The sequence below is a fragment of the Nasonia vitripennis genome, chromosome 2, assembly GCF_009193385.2.
Source record: "Nasonia vitripennis strain AsymCx chromosome 2, Nvit_psr_1.1, whole genome shotgun sequence".
NCBI lineage: Eukaryota > Metazoa > Arthropoda > Insecta > Hymenoptera > Pteromalidae > Nasonia > Nasonia vitripennis.
This window is the reverse complement of record NC_045758.1, coordinates 27,703,208-27,718,899: the sequence shown is the minus strand read 5'-3', so window position 1 is coordinate 27,718,899 and position 15,692 is coordinate 27,703,208. Positions and strand designations below refer to the sequence as shown.

The following is a 15,692-nucleotide window of genomic DNA, read 5'->3' as shown; positions in this document are numbered from 1 at the left end:
TAAAATAATATAAAGGCACCTATAAAGAAAATATTACAACACATTGAAGTACAACTTATTGGTAATTCATTTATTAACTAAAAATATAAACAGATTTTAAACATACAAAAGTGACAACAGTAACTAGTGTTTATCTAAATGTGCATAAACTCTTCTCAGCTTTTCCCGTTTCTTTTTGTTACCGTGTTTATTCTGTGCCTTCCATGGTTTATCAACACTGCACAAGCTAGTCTGAGATCCCATTATTGATGCAGACTCACTTGATGTTGAATTCAAAATTAGCTTTTTTCCTTTTTTGTGAACTCCAACAGCAGGATTTTGGAAAAATTTCTTATCCAAATCATCCGTTTTTCTTGTCACAGGTTTGTTTAATGGTACATTAGTAGATGTATGAGGCTTCTTTTCAGTTACAGGAAATTTATGAAATTCATCCTGATTATAATCTGGCGGTGCTTTACAAAATAGCAATTTACCACAAATAAAATCTTTAAGAATATACCTTGCTGATCTTGCATTATCAGGCTGGCCATTTTGGGTCATAAATCCTCTATTGTAACCATGTGCATTTAGAATTTCTTCGGATGTCGGTGTACGATCTGGATCTTCTCCAACTTCAGGTAGAGGAATCATAATTCCGTATTTCTCTTCAAGGATATGCCTTGGTATAAGTGAGCCCAAAACAGTGATTGGTGCAACATGATCACGTAATTGATTCACAGGTAAAATGCCATTCAACACCATTTCAGCCTTTGTACTAACAAAACTTGGCATAACAAGACCTGGACAATCGCAGAGCATAAGATCACTGTCCAGGAATATTGTTTGAAAATGTTTCGTTTTACCTGGTGTTGTTGAAACTGAAACTTTTTTGTGCGTTAATAAAGCATTGATTGTTGAACTTTTACCTACATTAGGATAACCAACAAGTCCTATTGTTGTTATATTATTCTTGCAAGTCTTTGCTGGACGGGTTGTTCTGAATAATTCAATCAATTCATCTCTGCTCAATAAATTCGATGAATTTAGTTTATTATGATTCAAACTTATGTCATCTAAATTTTTGACAAGTTCAGGATTTTCTGTATTAGTTTCAGCATTTTTATCTACTTCATTGTTCTCCTCAGAATTCCTATTTAAACTTTTTTCAGCTTCAGGATTTTCTGTCTTAGTTAATACAGCTGCAGTACTTTTGTTATTATCTGAACTTTGGTCAGACGCAGGAATTTCTGCTTTAGTTTCTGTATTTACAATACTATCATCGTCCTTCTTTTGATCACTGTCTTCTTTAAGTGCATCTGAACTATACGCTGATTCTTGGTCACTCTCTGGTTCTGTATTTTGATCTTCTTCTTCTTCTGCTGCTTGTTGCTCTTCTTCTTCTGGTATTGTATCGTCCTTTTCTTTTTCAGCTTCTAAGGTAGCAGAAAAGAAGGCCACCTTAACATTAATCTTGTCAAAATATTCAGCCCATATTACTCTCTGTTCGGGAGTTAGAAAGTCAGCTTTGTTTATTAATATCATATTCAATTTATTAGGATCTACTTCTTTAACATATTGCTCCAGATCTTCACACCTGAACAAAAGAGGATTTCGTGCATCTACAATCTGTACAATAACATCACTGCGTTCAATAACTCTCCACAACTGTCTCCAGAATTCCAGATTCTTTTCGTAAGGTGTCATAAGTATATTCTCTTTCTCTTGCAAAATAGAAAGTCTTTTTCTCCACTCCAAAAACTCCTCCTTTTCCTTTGTTTGCAGCTCATGAGACGTCGTTGACTTGTCCCATTTGGGTCTTCGAGGAATCTTCAGAAGGCTTTTGTTCTCTTCGTGTAACTTCAGAATTCCCTCTTGCTCCTCCTTCGACGGCAGATCAATGTTATTCTTGGTACTGATAAACTTGATGTTCAGTTTCTCAGCCTGGAAGTCCATGTCAGCAAGTTCCGCAGTGGCAAGGAACTCCTGAAAAGAGCTCTCTTCTGTGACCGACTGAAGATTGAGTCTTCCCCAGTCGTAGCCATCCTGCATGTCCACGGTGTGCAGAAAGTCTTCTCCATCGCGTTTGTGGTTTTTCCTAGGGCCAAATCGATCCTTTATCAGCGCACGTCCAATGCCTTGCTTAGCGTTTTTCTTGGACATCTTTATTTTCTATTTGAAGCGTTGTATCACGTGTTTTCATACTTGACGCAAAAACTGCGTTGTGATTTCGTTCTGTCACCAATGACACGTTAAAATCAATCGATCCTCTTCAATGAGACACCACCTACAACAATAAATCTTTATAAATACACCCTATCTCTCAAAAATATAAAACACAAATTCAAAATAAACAAAAGTCCTTGCGAGCAGACCTCTCACCGACTCAGACATCAGCGCAGGTAGCTATCATAACCTCACTTTTCATTCATTCGCTCGCTTTATTTTTTATCCCTACCTCGTCCACTCGCGTACCGCAGTAAGATGGCGTTGCTCCGCGACTTGACACGTTTCCATCGTAGCTGAACAGTCTGGCCGCTGGCGGGTAGCGCGCGCCGAGCCTTATGTGCAGCCACCAGCATCATCCTCCCCCGCTGTTGCTGCTGCTGCAACGACTCCAATGATCCGCGCCGTCACTGCTGGACTACACTATCACGGCCACGATAACGGCGATGCGCGTCCGAGCAACATGACGGTACGACGAGATTTTCTCAGAGCCGCAGCCAGTCTCAGCCTCCTTCTGCTACTGGTCCTTGGCTGCGACGCCAAGATCTCCGACAAACGACTCTGTTATGACGAGAGCTGCTCCGGTACGTAATTGCGAAGCCATACTTTAGCCTAGTTGCGACGACTCTGGCAGCTTTGACATATTTTGCGTGATTCTTTGAGGTGAATTAGTTAGATTGATGAAAGTTTGATGGATCTAATTTGATTGTATTGCAGTTGTGGTGTCCATGGGCAGGACTATCCTACCGTACCACTCCAAGGATAATGATGTGCTGAGCTTTCCACCAAACATCGATGTCAAGATTTTCAGTAAAGAGGCGGGTAATAGAACTGATCTCTGGGGTATAGAGGTAAGTGCGATGTAAAAATATGGTGACTCTTGAGTGGTGTATGGTTGTCAAATATTTCCAATGATAAGTATTATTGATTTGTATAACAAAGTTAAACATTGACTTGATTAGTGGCTGATAGCATTCTGTGGGAACTGGGAACAATCAAACATTTATTCTTTGTCTGTAGTTAAAAAGTATCTTTTAACAGTATGATTCTGTATTGGGTATAATAAAAGATTGCTCTTTTCAGGTTTTGGGTAAACGAGGCTATGCTCCTAAGTCTTTTATTAGAGAAAATAAGGTATATCACAAACGTGAAGCCTTAAAGTATGAAGTACCAACAGAAGAGAATATTGGTGCAGGAAAAGCTGAAAATTTACCTGAAAGCATCAGTAGTGCTGTGTCTGGGGTTACGCAGAAGGAGCAGAAACCGACTGATGTACCGGTAGATCCATTAAACAAAAATATCCAAAATACGATTGCGCCACATCAAGTTTCTCCTTCTTACGACTCTGTTTACGATGGCACTGTTTTGCCTCAGGAAATCAGTGCTGCAGAACCTCCTTCACCCAGCTATTCTACTCAAACTCTGCAGGACCATGTCAAGACAGAAGAACAAGTGCGACTGAATGTGTATCCAAATCCAAATATTATAACCTCTACATTAAATGCATTGGCTGGTATTTTAAATAGTGATGAGGATTTTTCAAAAGAGGCAAGCCCAGAGGTTGACTCATCAGAGAAAGTTACGAGTGAAGAGGTGACTGAAAAAACGCCTGAAATTAAAAAGGCTGATGAATCTAGTCCTAGTTCTGAAGAAGATGGTGTAGTACCAGAAGATGCTGCACCAAAAGATGCTTCATCAGAAGATGTTTCACCAGAAACTGCCAGTGAAGAGGTTACTGAGAGCAAATCATTGCAGCCAGATTTAGAAGAAACTGCTCCTTTAGCAGGAGTTGAAGTAACTGAAAATAGTAGCACTAATGAAACAGAATCTGTAGAAAAAGAAACCAACCAACAGGAGAAAGTGTCAGAAGTTCACGAACAAAACATAGTGCCAGAAGCAACTTCAGAAGAGAAAGTAGAAAAAGCTGTGGACGAGGAGAAACCAGTTACTCCTACACCAACCGAAAGCTCAGCAGAGGAGCTTCCTTCACCAGAGGTAAGCACCAACGAAATTTCTAAAACTGAGGTCTCAGAGGAAGTCCAGCCAATTGCACCAGAGGATCTCCAGAACGACACTGTGCCAAAGCAAGAAGAAGCCCTTCCCATTCCCTCTAGCTCAGATAGTCTCGTAATCAACGATACTAATGCGTCGGAAGCGACGCCCGCCGCTGAGCAAGCAATTGTAGATAAGCAAGAAGTAGAGGAGGCAAACGACACTTCAGCGTCGAAGGTCGACGATTTCGTATTCCCCGAAGTGCCTTCAAAACAGCAGGAACCGGTGCAGTCTGCCGATCAACCTTTTTTACTTACCGTACAACCGGATGTTGTTCCGGAGAGCGTCTCGGAGATCGTTGAAAATGTGACTGCACCCAATGTGTTCGTCGAGGAAGCCAATCTACTAGACGACGTACAGCGTAAGCTCAACGACAACGTAGTCCAGGCCAGCAGTGAGACGATCGTCGGTGGCGTACCCACATATCATCACAACGATTCGGCGGTCGACAGCAGCAAGGAACCGGTGGACTCTAGCCACGAGCACGTCGTCGACATACCGGCTACACCGAGCTTTGGCGAATTTCTCGGCAATCGAAATTTGCTGAATGCTGGAAAAGGTTTTCAATACGACGATTGTACGTAATTTTTCAAATGTCTCGGTGGAATGGAGGTTTGATTTTTATGGATTTTCTTTTAGATTCGGGGGAGATTGGAGTAGACAAGGTGGTTTACGAGGAGAGCATCCAAACTACGACTTCTGGAAGCGACGAATATGTTACCACTGAAACCAGTAAAGAAGAAGAGCCCGTAAGTTTTGAAGATGCTCTGCCAGCTAGCGATGTTGAGAAAATAGGTAATAGTTTCGTTGTCTTTCTTAGTATACATTTTGAAATCGTTAGAAGTATTTGAATTTTATTATTTTCTTTGTTTTCACTAGTTTTGCCGCCGGAAACTTGTGATAAACCGTACGATTGTTCGAGTGATGTGAGTGTCAATCAATTAGGCTTTATTTAAATAAGGTCAATAGTTAAAATTATAACTTCTGCTCTAACTTCTATCTAATTTTTGTTATTAGCATGCGAGACATCACTACAGTGCTGAAGAGAATGCAGTAACTAATGCCACAAAAATGGCAAACAATTCTGAAACTTTGTTATACGTTTGTATTACGGCTGTGACGACTTTATTATTTTCCCTTGGTTATTACTTCTTAGAAGTGAGTAATTTTTTGCTCGTAATTAAAATTTATTAATACATTTTGACACGTTACGGTATTCAATACATTTTTTCATTAATTTTCTCAAACAGAACAGGAGACGCGATGCATACCTCATAGTGAAGATTAACAACCTCGAGAAAGACTTGATGATAACAAAGAAAGAGTGTATCATGCTGGACGAAAACTTCAAGTCTACGAAAACGAAGGTAATATCAGTGATTGTATTTCATAATTAATTATTTCAATTTTATATTCACTTCTATAATATCTTCAACGCCTGTGTGGTTTTAGTTGGATTCAATTGAGGATGAATCGTTTGGTTCGAATGAGATGGTGTTATCATTAAGATCCGAATTAGCTGCTTCTGAGGTAAATTCTAAGATTGTATTTTCATTAATTGTTCATATTTTAATTGTTCATGCAACGTCATATAATTTTCTTTGTGTTTATTATAGAATGCCCGGATAGAGCTGGAAGATCAAATTGCATCGCTAGAAAAAGAATTGGAAAGTACATCGGAAGCCGGTCTGGAATTGGAGCGCATGTTGCGCGAGATTCTGTCGACTCAAAATGAAGAAAATAATCCTCTGGCTCAATCAATTGAGGACTTGCAAGTTCGTTTGAACGATCAGCAACTCGCCAACGAGTCGTTGACCAATGCTCTTGCCGCCAAAACCCAGGAGGTAAGGATTTCATTTTTTTCAATATGAACAATTAATGAGATTATTTAAGAAAATTTGTTCCATTTTTTATATACGATTTTCTCGTATTTTGCATGCAGCTTGATTTCTATAAACTAGAGGTTTGACCTTTTCATACTATATATAGTTTTAGTAATAAATAATCAATGCAGTAAACAATGTCTCTATCATTTTTATTAACAATGTTATGTTATATTTTACAGAATGAAACCCTCACTGGTGATCTCACGGTAACTATAAAGAAGATGGAAGAACTGCAAGCAGAAGTTGTAAAGCTGGCTGAAGAACTTAAAACTCAAACAAGTACAAAGATCCAACTAGAGCAAACACTGTCCGACCAAATTGAAAGACTTGAAATTCAAATTCGAACTGTAAGTATCAAACGGACTTTAATTTTACACAGTAAGATTAAATTTGATAGTACAATTTCGTATTTTTTTGCTTTACTGTAGATTACTGAGGATAAGTCACATTTACGTAAACAATTAAAACTAAAAGAATTAGAAGTCAAAGAACTTATGGGTGTCGTGGAGCAATTAAATTCAAATAGTTTGGATTTCGAACGTTTGTACGAAGTCTCTCAAATTAAGGCTGAAGCTGCTCATCTGCTGGAAGAAAGAGATGAACTAAAGAGCAAATTAAGTGAAGTGGAAGGTGCACATCAACTACTCGAGGGTTTGTATTTTTGCATAGATAACGATAAAAGTTCGAAGTAATTTATTTTTTTTTTTATATTCATAACGTTTTATTTATAGAACACGTAAAACTTACAAGAGAAGAAGTCGGTTTTCTCAGCGAACAGTGCAAAGCTGCCGAGAAAGAGAAAAAAGATGCGGAAACACGGCTCGAAGTATTGACAAAGTTCTTTGAAGATAAAGAGGCCCAGAGACAAAAGTAATACTTATTTTCTTTCTGTTTATTACTTTGTTCCACTACATCGTAAATGTAATCTGACATTACTATTCTTAATTAATAGGGAAGAAGCCATATGGCTCGAAAAACAGGGCGAAGTGTCATCCACAGTAGAAAGGATACAGACAATGCAAAATGAAATACTTAATTACAAGTATGTATCTAAATTTCAAAATATTTCTTAATGAAGAGCTATCCTTTTAATCTTATCATTTTCGTCTTGCAGGCAACAAATAGAGATGTTGAAACGTGAAATAGTCGATCAAGAACGGGAATACAAGAATCAAATTTCGCTTCTTGAAACAAAGGCTCATGAACACTGGGTACGTAAAAATTAGACAAAATAACGATATTATCAGACGTAAATTGTTTGCTTATTTTGAAAAATGTTCAATTAGGTGACTGCGCGACAGAACGAGCGGCGCTTGGAAGAAGTCAAGGCCGAATCGAGTCAGTTGCGCAATCGTCTTACCCTTGTGGAAAAGAATATAAACGACGGAGATCCCGAAGCTAAGCTACATCGTAAGTATTTAAGTTAACACGAATTAAAATGTTTACAAGCCTATTGCGGTTAAAATTCGTCTAAATAACTTAATTCTCAAAAAATAGTTATAATATATTGAAAAGGTCATAATTTTGTCAAAGCGACTAATTTAATTTTCCAGTGTTCGACACTGGTGAAATAATTTCGCAAACATGCTTTCAGTATTCAAATACATCGTTATTGTACACAATGCTATCCTATAATTAAATCTTCTCCAAGCCTTAGTAGCGACCCTAAGCTATAAGTAAGCAATTTATACTGATGCACAAAACCTCTTAGGCGCGGCTAACGGCGAGACGGCCAGCAACGCCCATGCGCTCTTCGTCGGAGGTGAGACGTCGAGCTCCCCGCTGATGTTCGCCGCTGGCGGCTCCTCATCCACGAACCTACCACCGCTACCACCGCCGTCCTACCTGTATGGACCTCCTGGCTCGTTTCCACCGCCGCCTCCCCCGGGCTCGTTCCTGCCACCGCCACCACCGCCTCCTGAACTAGTGGGCTCGCGACCACCACCTCTGGGCGGCGGTCGGCTCTCGTCTCCACCACCGCCCGGAGGAGCCGCGGCTAGCTCGCCGCCCTTATCGCCACCGCCACCGCTGCCCTCGCACATGCAGTACATCCACGCCCGGATCCTCGCCGACCGGCATCGCTCGCCCCCGCCGCTGCCTCCTTTTGCCAGCGACGGATCTTTCATGCCCAGGCTGCCTCCACCGCATTTCTCTCATCAACAACAGTCACAACAATATCAACAACAGCAACACACGGCAGGTAACGCGCACAACCACCTGGCCTGGCCTCCCGAGGAGCTGCCACCTCCCCCGAGGAACTCCTCGGCGGCCTTTCAGCGTGCCAGAAATCACAAAGGTTTGACCGAGTTAACATGACTCTATAGGCATGCCTGCATGCAAACAGTGCATGATGGGGTGGGCGAGATTTTCCGATTTAACACATTTCTGTAGAGATGCCCAATTTTTCTCTCTAACGACTTTGAAAAGTTCATAACAGGGGGAAACACTAACACTAACTCTATTTCATTTTTCAGTAGTTCTATACGCAACGTCGAAAGCATGTTTTTTTTTCTAATAATTTTTGTTACTACTGTTGTTACCTTTTTCTTTTTTTTGTCTATATGTTCCTTACTCTGCTTGCAAGGACGAAAACGTTTTTCTAAAGTCAGGCAATTCTGGAGTACGATGGAAGGAAATAATGCTAATAAGTGATGAATTATCAGGTGGCAAGATTTTGTTTTTTGGTAGACGTACTTAGGCCCATCCTCGATTTTTTTTAATTTTTATGTAGATGTAGATTTTTTATATTAAAACCTTAGATTTTGTAAAAAAATAGATTTATGTTTAATTCAGTAACTAATATAAAAATGTGTAAATTAATCAACATGGTATTAACGGCATTATATAAGTTTGGAGAGTAGTAAAACTTGTAAAGACTTAATTTTTGTAAAAAAATATTAATTACTTTATCTTATTTTGACAGGTTCCTTACATTCTTCCGGGGAGTCGTTGGACAAGTCTCATCATGGCGGAAAAGTTTAGGAATATTTCTTTTTTTATTTCGACAATTTGAAGAACGTTTTTGAAGTCCAACAATCGTTTGTATATCGAAATGAATATTTTTGACACTGAAAGAGCCTTAGTCAGTGCAATGCTAGTCATTGTTCTTTATAAGGCGCATTCGGCACTGTCAGCAGTGCTTTCGTTAAAACTTAATCGTGATCATTGAAAATTTGTAAAATATGACGGTTAGCGATGACAGGTGATACTTTTTTCATTATATTTTTTTAACGCAATAAATAGCTTTCTTTTTTTCTAAACTCATATAAGTAATCGTTGAGAGTCTCTGTCTTATTATATCCATTGTTTGTCAATTTCGTATAGTACGAGTAAATTGTCAGTTATGTCAATGTTAAGTTAAAGTTTATTAAATAATTTGCATTTCTGTGTATGAATGTATGTACTTGTAAAAACCGTGCAGAATCAATGATTATGATTTATCAAACGGAATGTATGTTCAACAATCAAAGCTGTATCTATAATAGCAGAACTATAAAAATGCAATTGTTAAATATGATTTTAAACAAATTTAAATAAATTGTAATTTATTATTAACACTATCCTTCTTTTTATTTTAAATAACAATAAGTTGAAAATTATACATTCATTTTTTCGCATTGCGCATCTCTTTTTTTTACAATATTTTATAGTACAAAGTGACATTGGTGCTAAGAATCAAGGAATGCGGCGAGCATATCGCGGTATTTAAAAATGGTCTGAGTGGTCTTAGAAACCTTTTTCGAGTACAAAATTACCCCAGTTTCGATGTCGTCTTTCCTAAGCCTCCAAAAAATTATTAATAAATGTCCGGGACAACTTCGGTCGTCGTCCATCATCGATCTATTTCGCAGTTTCTCAATTACGCCATGAAAACGACGAAGAATATGAAGAAAAATATGAGAACTCCGAAAATTTTAATCATAAGCCATCGGTTATTAGTGACGGATTGGAAATATTTCAAGATTTCGGTATGCGCTGCACTCACATTTATTTCGGCATCCTCGATATTGCTGTCTATCCTGTAAGTGAGAGAATAATTTATCAGACACATCAGCTGAGTGGTAATGTTGTTCTCTAAGAAAATATTGACATACCTTTCCACCATTTCTTCCTGTTCCTTAACCATATGAGCTAACTGCTGAAAAATTCCACCCAATTCAACTATAGTAGATTCTATGTTTTGCATAGTATCCGCCCGAGATTGCAGGTAGGAGTCCTAAACATAATATTGAAAAATCAATGCATTGTACTCATAACAAAGATCACTTTTTAACACAATCCTCACTCACAGTGTCATCATCATACACAGCTCTCTGCATACTCAGCTGTCCCATAGCCGGTTCAAGGTCTATACTAACGGAAGCACTGTTATCCTGTTCCTGAAGTAAAAGAGAGCTTTGCTTTCCAGAAACTACGCTGGAAGGCAACATGGCTGAAACATGCCCATGCGAGAACTGTTCTCTCCTGCTCTTTTCTTCTCTCATTTTCTGTAAAGCAAAAAATGTCCTTGAAAAACATAGTCAAGGGACTCTAACAAAAGCGATTGCTAGTATTCACAGCCTACCTCTTTGCGCAGGTCCAAGACACTCTTAAAATGAGTGGACATGCTGACAAGTTTTGATTGTAAGGCCACGGCAACCGAGGTGGAATGTGACGCTATGTGATGACCCTTGGAGGAGCTGAACATTTCGCGCTGCTTCTTTCCCAGCACCTGCAATTTGGCAATTTGCTGATTGAGACTGCCTAGATCCGCCCCAATGATAGATGTGAGCTCCTCGATCTCCGACTGTCTGTCATCGAAGATGGACTTCTTCTTGGCCACTGAAATATAAGAAGCACAATCCCTCCTCAGTAGTAAACAAGGCACGAGTGATACACACAGAAACAGAGCGAGGCAGAGCTCTGGTGTTCCTTACGTAGTGCAAGCTTCTCGAGCTTGGCATAGGTGCTGGCAATGTTCTTGCCGATGTTCTGGGCTATCAGCATGAAGTTGGAGTAGCTCTGCAGGTGCTTGGCCTGCCTGGGGCTGCGCGAGACCGCCGCCCTCGAGATGTTCTTGCTCTGCAGCATCTGTATGGCATTGCCGAACTCCTGGGTCCGGTCGCGCGACGTCATTGTCGGTGCTATCTGCAACTCCTGTTGAGACCCTAGCAAATTATCCTCATTATCGTACAGCTGGGCAGTTCCGTTCTTGTAGAAGCTCGATGTCTGCTCTGCCTCGGCGCCTACGCGACGTCGACGCGCTGACATCTCATCGTCATCCTCTCGGGGACACTGGCTTTCTGCGACATCCGCGTGGGCCCCGCGATCAACTGGTCTATTGGCTCTCCAGCTGCTGATCTTACTCTTGAATTGTTGTCCGGGACGAGTACGCTGGGACACGTCCTCATGACAGCTTTCTTTCTCTCTCTCTCTCTCTCTCTCTCTCTCTCGCGCGCGCGCTCTTTTTCGCTCGTTTCCCCCTTCCCTGCGGATGCCTTCCTAACCTCACTCTTCGTACACTGTAACTCTGCGGACGGATGACTCAAGGTATGAATGCTGTCCTTGTCGCCCTTGTGCGGGTTCAGACGGCTCTTTAACAACTATCTCTCTCTTTATTTATTGTTGCGCTCCATTTTGAATTTCGGAGCTAAAAGAGCGATACGCGGGAGTTTTGATTAGCGTCGCGCCGGCTACTTGTTGGATCAATGAGTTTCATTTCACAAAAATTGTATGATTTATTATTAATAATACATATAACAATTTATTTATTTATTTACACATAGCATTACAAAGGTTTGAAACTAGTTACATAGAAATGCATAGAAAAATGTTAAAGGAACTTCTCAAAAGCGTTTACGATTTTGCTTGATGCTTTCGTTCAAAAACTGCTTGTTCCTCGACAGTATCTGTAGACGAGCTAGTTCCGTCTTCTTCTGAACCGTCTGCACCGAGTTGATGAATTGAAGACAATTCTTCAGTTCTTTTTCCTTCACCTCTGATTCTTCTTTCAATTGCTTCACCTTGCTTCGCATCAACTTCTTTTTCCTTCTTCGTTTTTCTTTAATTTTTTCTCTCTTCTCATCGTCGACGATTCTTGTCGTCGGTTTCGTATTTGCTGCGGAAGCTTCAATTTGCAATTGCACTGGCTTCGGTACAACCGCTTGAGTTTGCGTATTTTGCCCTGATAAATCGCATGTGACTCTATTATCTTGAAGCGCAGCTATCTTGGAGTTACTTTTCTCCAGTTTATTCGCTTCCCTGCTTATCTCGTTTGCTTTTTTAATTTCAGCCACTACTAGTTTCATAAAATCTTCTTCTTCTTTTTTGCGAATCGAATCAATCTTTATAATGTTTTCTGTTTTTTTCGTCCTATGATCATTTATTTTTTGATCGTAATCTTTTAGCATTTTACTTTTCATAATTTCTTCCTTTCTCTTCTGAATTCTTTCGGCTTCTTTTATTTCGAATTGTTTTCTCGATTCTTCAATTTTCCGTTGATTTTCAGTGAACTCTTGTAATTTCATTTTTTCGTTTTGTCGTATCTTGTTTCGCTTTTCTTCATCGTCCGCTTTTTGGTTGATTGTTGACTCGATATTTTCTTGCTTTGACGGATCCTCTTTTATTTTTTGATCACCTATGTAGTTTTTCAGATTATGTTCTTTTTGAAGCATATTCATTTTCTGCGCGATTTCTTTTTTTCTCTTCTGAATTCTTTCGGCTTCTTTTATTTCGAATTGTTTTCTCGATTCTTCAATTTTCCGTTGATTTTCAGTGAACTCTTGTAATTTCATTTTTTCGTTTTGTCGTATCTTGTTTCGCTTTTCTTCATCGTCTTCTTTTTGGTTGATTGTTGACTCGATATTTTCTTGCTTTGACGGATCCTCTTTTATTTTTCGATCACCTATGTAGTTTTTCAGATTACGTTCTTCTTGAAGCATATTCATTTTCTGCGCGATTTCTTCTTTTCTCTTGTGAATTCTTTCGGTAGTTTCTTTCATTTCGAATTGTTTTCTCGATTCTTCAATTTTCCGTTGATTTTCAGTGAACTCTTGTAATTTCATTTTTTCTTGCTCCGATATTTTTTTTCGCTTTTTTTCATCTTCCTCGTGTTTTCCCCTTACATCAGTCTTATTCTCTTTCAGCTCTCCGTTTTGTTCTGGCAACTTTTCACTTGTATGATTCATTCTATACATCTCATTAATGTTGATGGATTTAAATTTTGTTTTCGGTTCTTGTATTTCTGTAATGGATTGTTTCGACGGAATTTCTTTTTGGCAGTTTATATCGTCCTTCTTTAGTTGTTCATCTTTAATAATGCTATTTGAGGCAGCAACATCATTGTTTTCTTTTACGGAGACATTTTGTTTCGGTTCACTTACAACATTTATTTGCGCTTCTTTTGAAGTTGGTGGTGTTGTAATTTTTTGATTTTTCGTCTTTTTTATTTGATCAGTATTATCATTCACTTTATTCTGCTTATTTTTCGCTTTTCTATTTTTCTTTTTCGTCTTTGTCCGAATATTGTCATTGTGTTCTTGTTTAGCTACTTCTGCTTTGTTAGCGTAATTTTCGTACGCTTTCGTCTCTACATTATTAGATTTTGAATCGTTAAAATCTAAACTTGCAGCACCACGTGTGTCACGTGGATTAAAACTTTTATTTGGCTCTGACACTTCGGCCGACTTTTGATCCGTATCTTTGAGAAATACTGTAGCTTCTTGGTCTCGTTCAATCTGTAGCTTACCCTCATCTCTTTGTCGCTGTAAATCTCGTTGCTGTTTCGTTTTACGAAACTCCTCTTTTATTCTTCGGTTACGATCAGCTTCATCGACAAAGCAATCATAATAAATTTCGTCAGGTGATTCCGCGTCGCCAGATACTCCGAAGAATTTATCGAATTCGTCATCCATTTTTGCCAATTCTTTGGTTTTCAAACGCAAAATTTCATCATCCCTGCGTTTTTTCTCTTCTTGCTCTTTTCTTTTTTGTTCGATGGTTTTTTGAGCTTCGATTCGCCTTCTTTCTCTATCTTCTTGGATTTTTTGTCTTCTTTCTTCTTCCATAATGGCTTCTAATCTTCGTCGTTCCATCTCCAACATCCTCAAATTTCTGCGTCTCTCTTCTTCTTGTTCTTCTAATTCTCTTTGTTGTCGGCTCCCAGTATTGCTCGTCCAACCGATTTGTCTCTGACGATTTTGTCGTTCCTGATAATCATTGTACAATACCGTTCCTAATGCGGCTAGACCTCCAATAGCTAAGGCGACGCCCGAGGCGATACCGGCGTATGACCCAAAATTGCTGCTGTTGTTGTTGCTCATTTTTTCCTGAAATATTTTATTTTTTTTTTAACAACAGTTCATAAGAACGCATAGTATCCGCGTGTTTTTTTAGGTTGTCTGTATAGTACCACACATGGATTATCAATAGAACACCTCAGCTTGGTATAGACACCTTTTACTTATCATCAATATAACATATAATATGAACATACTAATAGCAACACATTTATGCTAGAATCTTTTTTTAATGTTTATTATATGTGTAACAGAGAGAACCATACATCACTTTTTTACGAGATTGATATACTATTTCAAGAAAAAATTCAATATAATGTTAATTTCGCTATATAATTCGTAAATCTAATCATTGCGTGACGACAATGGTATAATTAATTTTTATAGAGTAAACATATGGTTTAGTGGGTGTCGATCGGAGAGGTGCATCTTGGGTGGGGTTGACTGACACAAGATAGGGCAGCGTGGAAGGCTTGCGTAGATGAGGCGATGAACTTTCGAGTTCAAAATGCCACGTAAAAAAAAAAACATGGTTTAGTTTTCACATTAATTATATGTATGCTGTTATATTATGGTATGCCGATTCGTAACAAAATTTATTTTAAGCTTTAAATACTCACGGGTTATTATTGTGAATTAGCGTAACAATAGCGACTTTCAGTTAAGGAGAAGTTAAATATCGAATAGCACAGCTTTAATAACTCAATCAAATCTATACATTGTTAGTTGTAATATCGTTGTTCGTGCTGCAGTAGTTCATCACACAACGAGACAAATGACGGCTTGAGCAGTAGATGTGCTATATATGCAGCATACCTGGAAATCCCCTATTTGCTTCAAGCCGCATGCCTGGTTTACATGTAAAATCGTGAAAATAAAACGTAAGGGCGAATTTATGATACCTACTTTTTTATGGCACTTACAGAGAAATTATAAGATATGATGTTGATTATAGTGAAAAATGTCTATTAATTGAAGTAATGAAATGAAGAATTTGTCAGTATCGAACACTAAAACGTAAGGTCCATTTACCAACGAAAAAGCGTATAGTGTTTAAATTCACTCAGTTTCCATTAGATGTCTCTGAAAGCAACCTGATGCTTAGCGCGTAAGTATGACTAGAACTATTCAAATACTTACATCTTGCATATACCGTTTTAGAATTGTAATTATATATAATTAACAAAGTACACCAACACCTTTTTTCATAAAAAAATTGTTTAATCGTTAATAACTTTGGCTTATATAGACTTAAAAAAAACACGCTTTAAGCTTA

The 15,692-nt window shown here is 38.6% G+C and overlaps 4 protein-coding genes across 19 annotated transcripts; 1 reads left to right on the top strand and 3 right to left on the bottom strand.

The window, feature by feature from the left end:
• Window positions 1–49: 49 nt before the first annotated feature.
• On the bottom strand, window positions 50–2,687 carry LOC100118461 (large subunit GTPase 1 homolog). 3 transcript variants are annotated; one of them, XM_031924558.2, is made up of 2 exons: window positions 2,435–2,687; window positions 50–2,263 (listed from the first exon to the last, which is right to left on the bottom strand). In XM_031924558.2, exon 2 carries the CDS (start codon window positions 2,137–2,139, stop codon window positions 124–126), a length of 2,016 nt encoding a protein of 671 aa, XP_031780418.1. In that variant the 5' UTR covers window positions 2,140–2,263; window positions 2,435–2,687; the 3' UTR covers window positions 50–123. The 3 variants fall into 3 exon arrangements, with proteins under 3 accessions (XP_031780418.1, XP_031780417.1, XP_031780419.1); XM_031924557.1 differs by having other exon boundaries at window positions 2,352–2,472; XM_031924559.1 differs by having other exon boundaries at window positions 2,359–2,469.
• LOC100118500 (transport and Golgi organization protein 1) lies at window positions 2,503–9,697 on the top strand. Of its 14 annotated transcripts, none has more exons than XM_031924550.2 (19): window positions 2,503–2,786; window positions 2,920–3,053; window positions 3,286–4,813; window positions 4,894–5,049; window positions 5,134–5,180; window positions 5,272–5,412; window positions 5,505–5,621; window positions 5,707–5,784; window positions 5,871–6,098; window positions 6,197–6,217; window positions 6,320–6,487; window positions 6,569–6,791; window positions 6,872–7,010; window positions 7,093–7,182; window positions 7,255–7,351; window positions 7,427–7,550; window positions 7,852–8,436; window positions 8,725–8,803; window positions 9,064–9,697. In XM_031924550.2, exons 1-18 carry the CDS (start codon window positions 2,597–2,599, stop codon window positions 8,790–8,792), a joined length of 4,134 nt encoding a protein of 1,377 aa, XP_031780410.1. In that variant the 5' UTR covers window positions 2,503–2,596; the 3' UTR covers window positions 8,793–8,803; window positions 9,064–9,697. The 14 variants fall into 14 exon arrangements, with proteins under 14 accessions (XP_031780410.1, XP_031780408.1, XP_031780411.1 ...); XM_031924548.2 differs by having other exon boundaries at window positions 3,286–4,831; XM_016981950.3 differs by having other exon boundaries at window positions 2,511–2,786; window positions 3,286–4,831; window positions 7,852–7,902.
• LOC100118537 (syntaxin-5) lies at window positions 9,655–11,675 on the bottom strand. The gene is made up of 5 exons (XM_001602427.6): window positions 11,057–11,675; window positions 10,705–10,961; window positions 10,430–10,627; window positions 10,235–10,356; window positions 9,655–10,159 (listed from the first exon to the last, which is right to left on the bottom strand). The coding sequence occupies exons 1-5, from the start codon at window positions 11,388–11,390 to the stop codon at window positions 10,000–10,002; spliced, it is 1,071 nt and encodes a 356-aa protein (XP_001602477.1). The 5' UTR covers window positions 11,391–11,675; the 3' UTR covers window positions 9,655–9,999.
• A 162-nt stretch (window positions 11,676–11,837) lies between these two features.
• Window positions 11,838–15,218, bottom strand: LOC100679926 (myb-like protein X). The gene is made up of 2 exons (XM_031924553.2): window positions 15,037–15,218; window positions 11,838–14,446 (listed from the first exon to the last, which is right to left on the bottom strand). The coding sequence occupies exon 2, from the start codon at window positions 14,438–14,440 to the stop codon at window positions 11,966–11,968; it is 2,475 nt and encodes an 824-aa protein (XP_031780413.1). The 5' UTR covers window positions 14,441–14,446; window positions 15,037–15,218; the 3' UTR covers window positions 11,838–11,965.
• Window positions 15,219–15,692: the final 474 nt, after the last annotated feature.

Coding starts and splice junctions, on each gene's coding strand:
- LOC100118461 (XM_031924558.2), bottom strand. CDS start 2,139: ATGTCCAAGAAAAACGCTAAGCAAGGCATTGGACGTGCGCTGATAAAG.
- LOC100118500 (XM_031924548.2), top strand. CDS start 2,597: ATGATCCGCGCCGTCACTGCTGGACTACACTATCACGGCCACGATAAC. Junction 5,181..5,271: donor CGTACGATTGTTCGAGTGAT/GTGAGTGTCAAT, acceptor TTTTGTTATTAG/CATGCGAGACATCACTACAG. Junction 6,488..6,568: donor TTGAAATTCAAATTCGAACT/GTAAGTATCAAA, acceptor GCTTTACTGTAG/ATTACTGAGGATAAGTCACA.
- LOC100118537 (XM_001602427.6), bottom strand. CDS start 11,390: ATGTCAGCGCGTCGACGTCGCGTAGGCGCCGAGGCAGAGCAGACATCG. Junction 10,962..11,056: donor GCTCGAGAAGCTTGCACTAC/GTAAGGAACACC, acceptor CTTATATTTCAG/TGGCCAAGAAGAAGTCCATC. Junction 10,628..10,704: donor TCTTGGACCTGCGCAAAGAG/GTAGGCTGTGAA, acceptor TTTGCTTTACAG/AAAATGAGAGAAGAAAAGAG.
- LOC100679926 (XM_031924553.2), bottom strand. CDS start 14,440: ATGAGCAACAACAACAGCAGCAATTTTGGGTCATACGCCGGTATCGCC.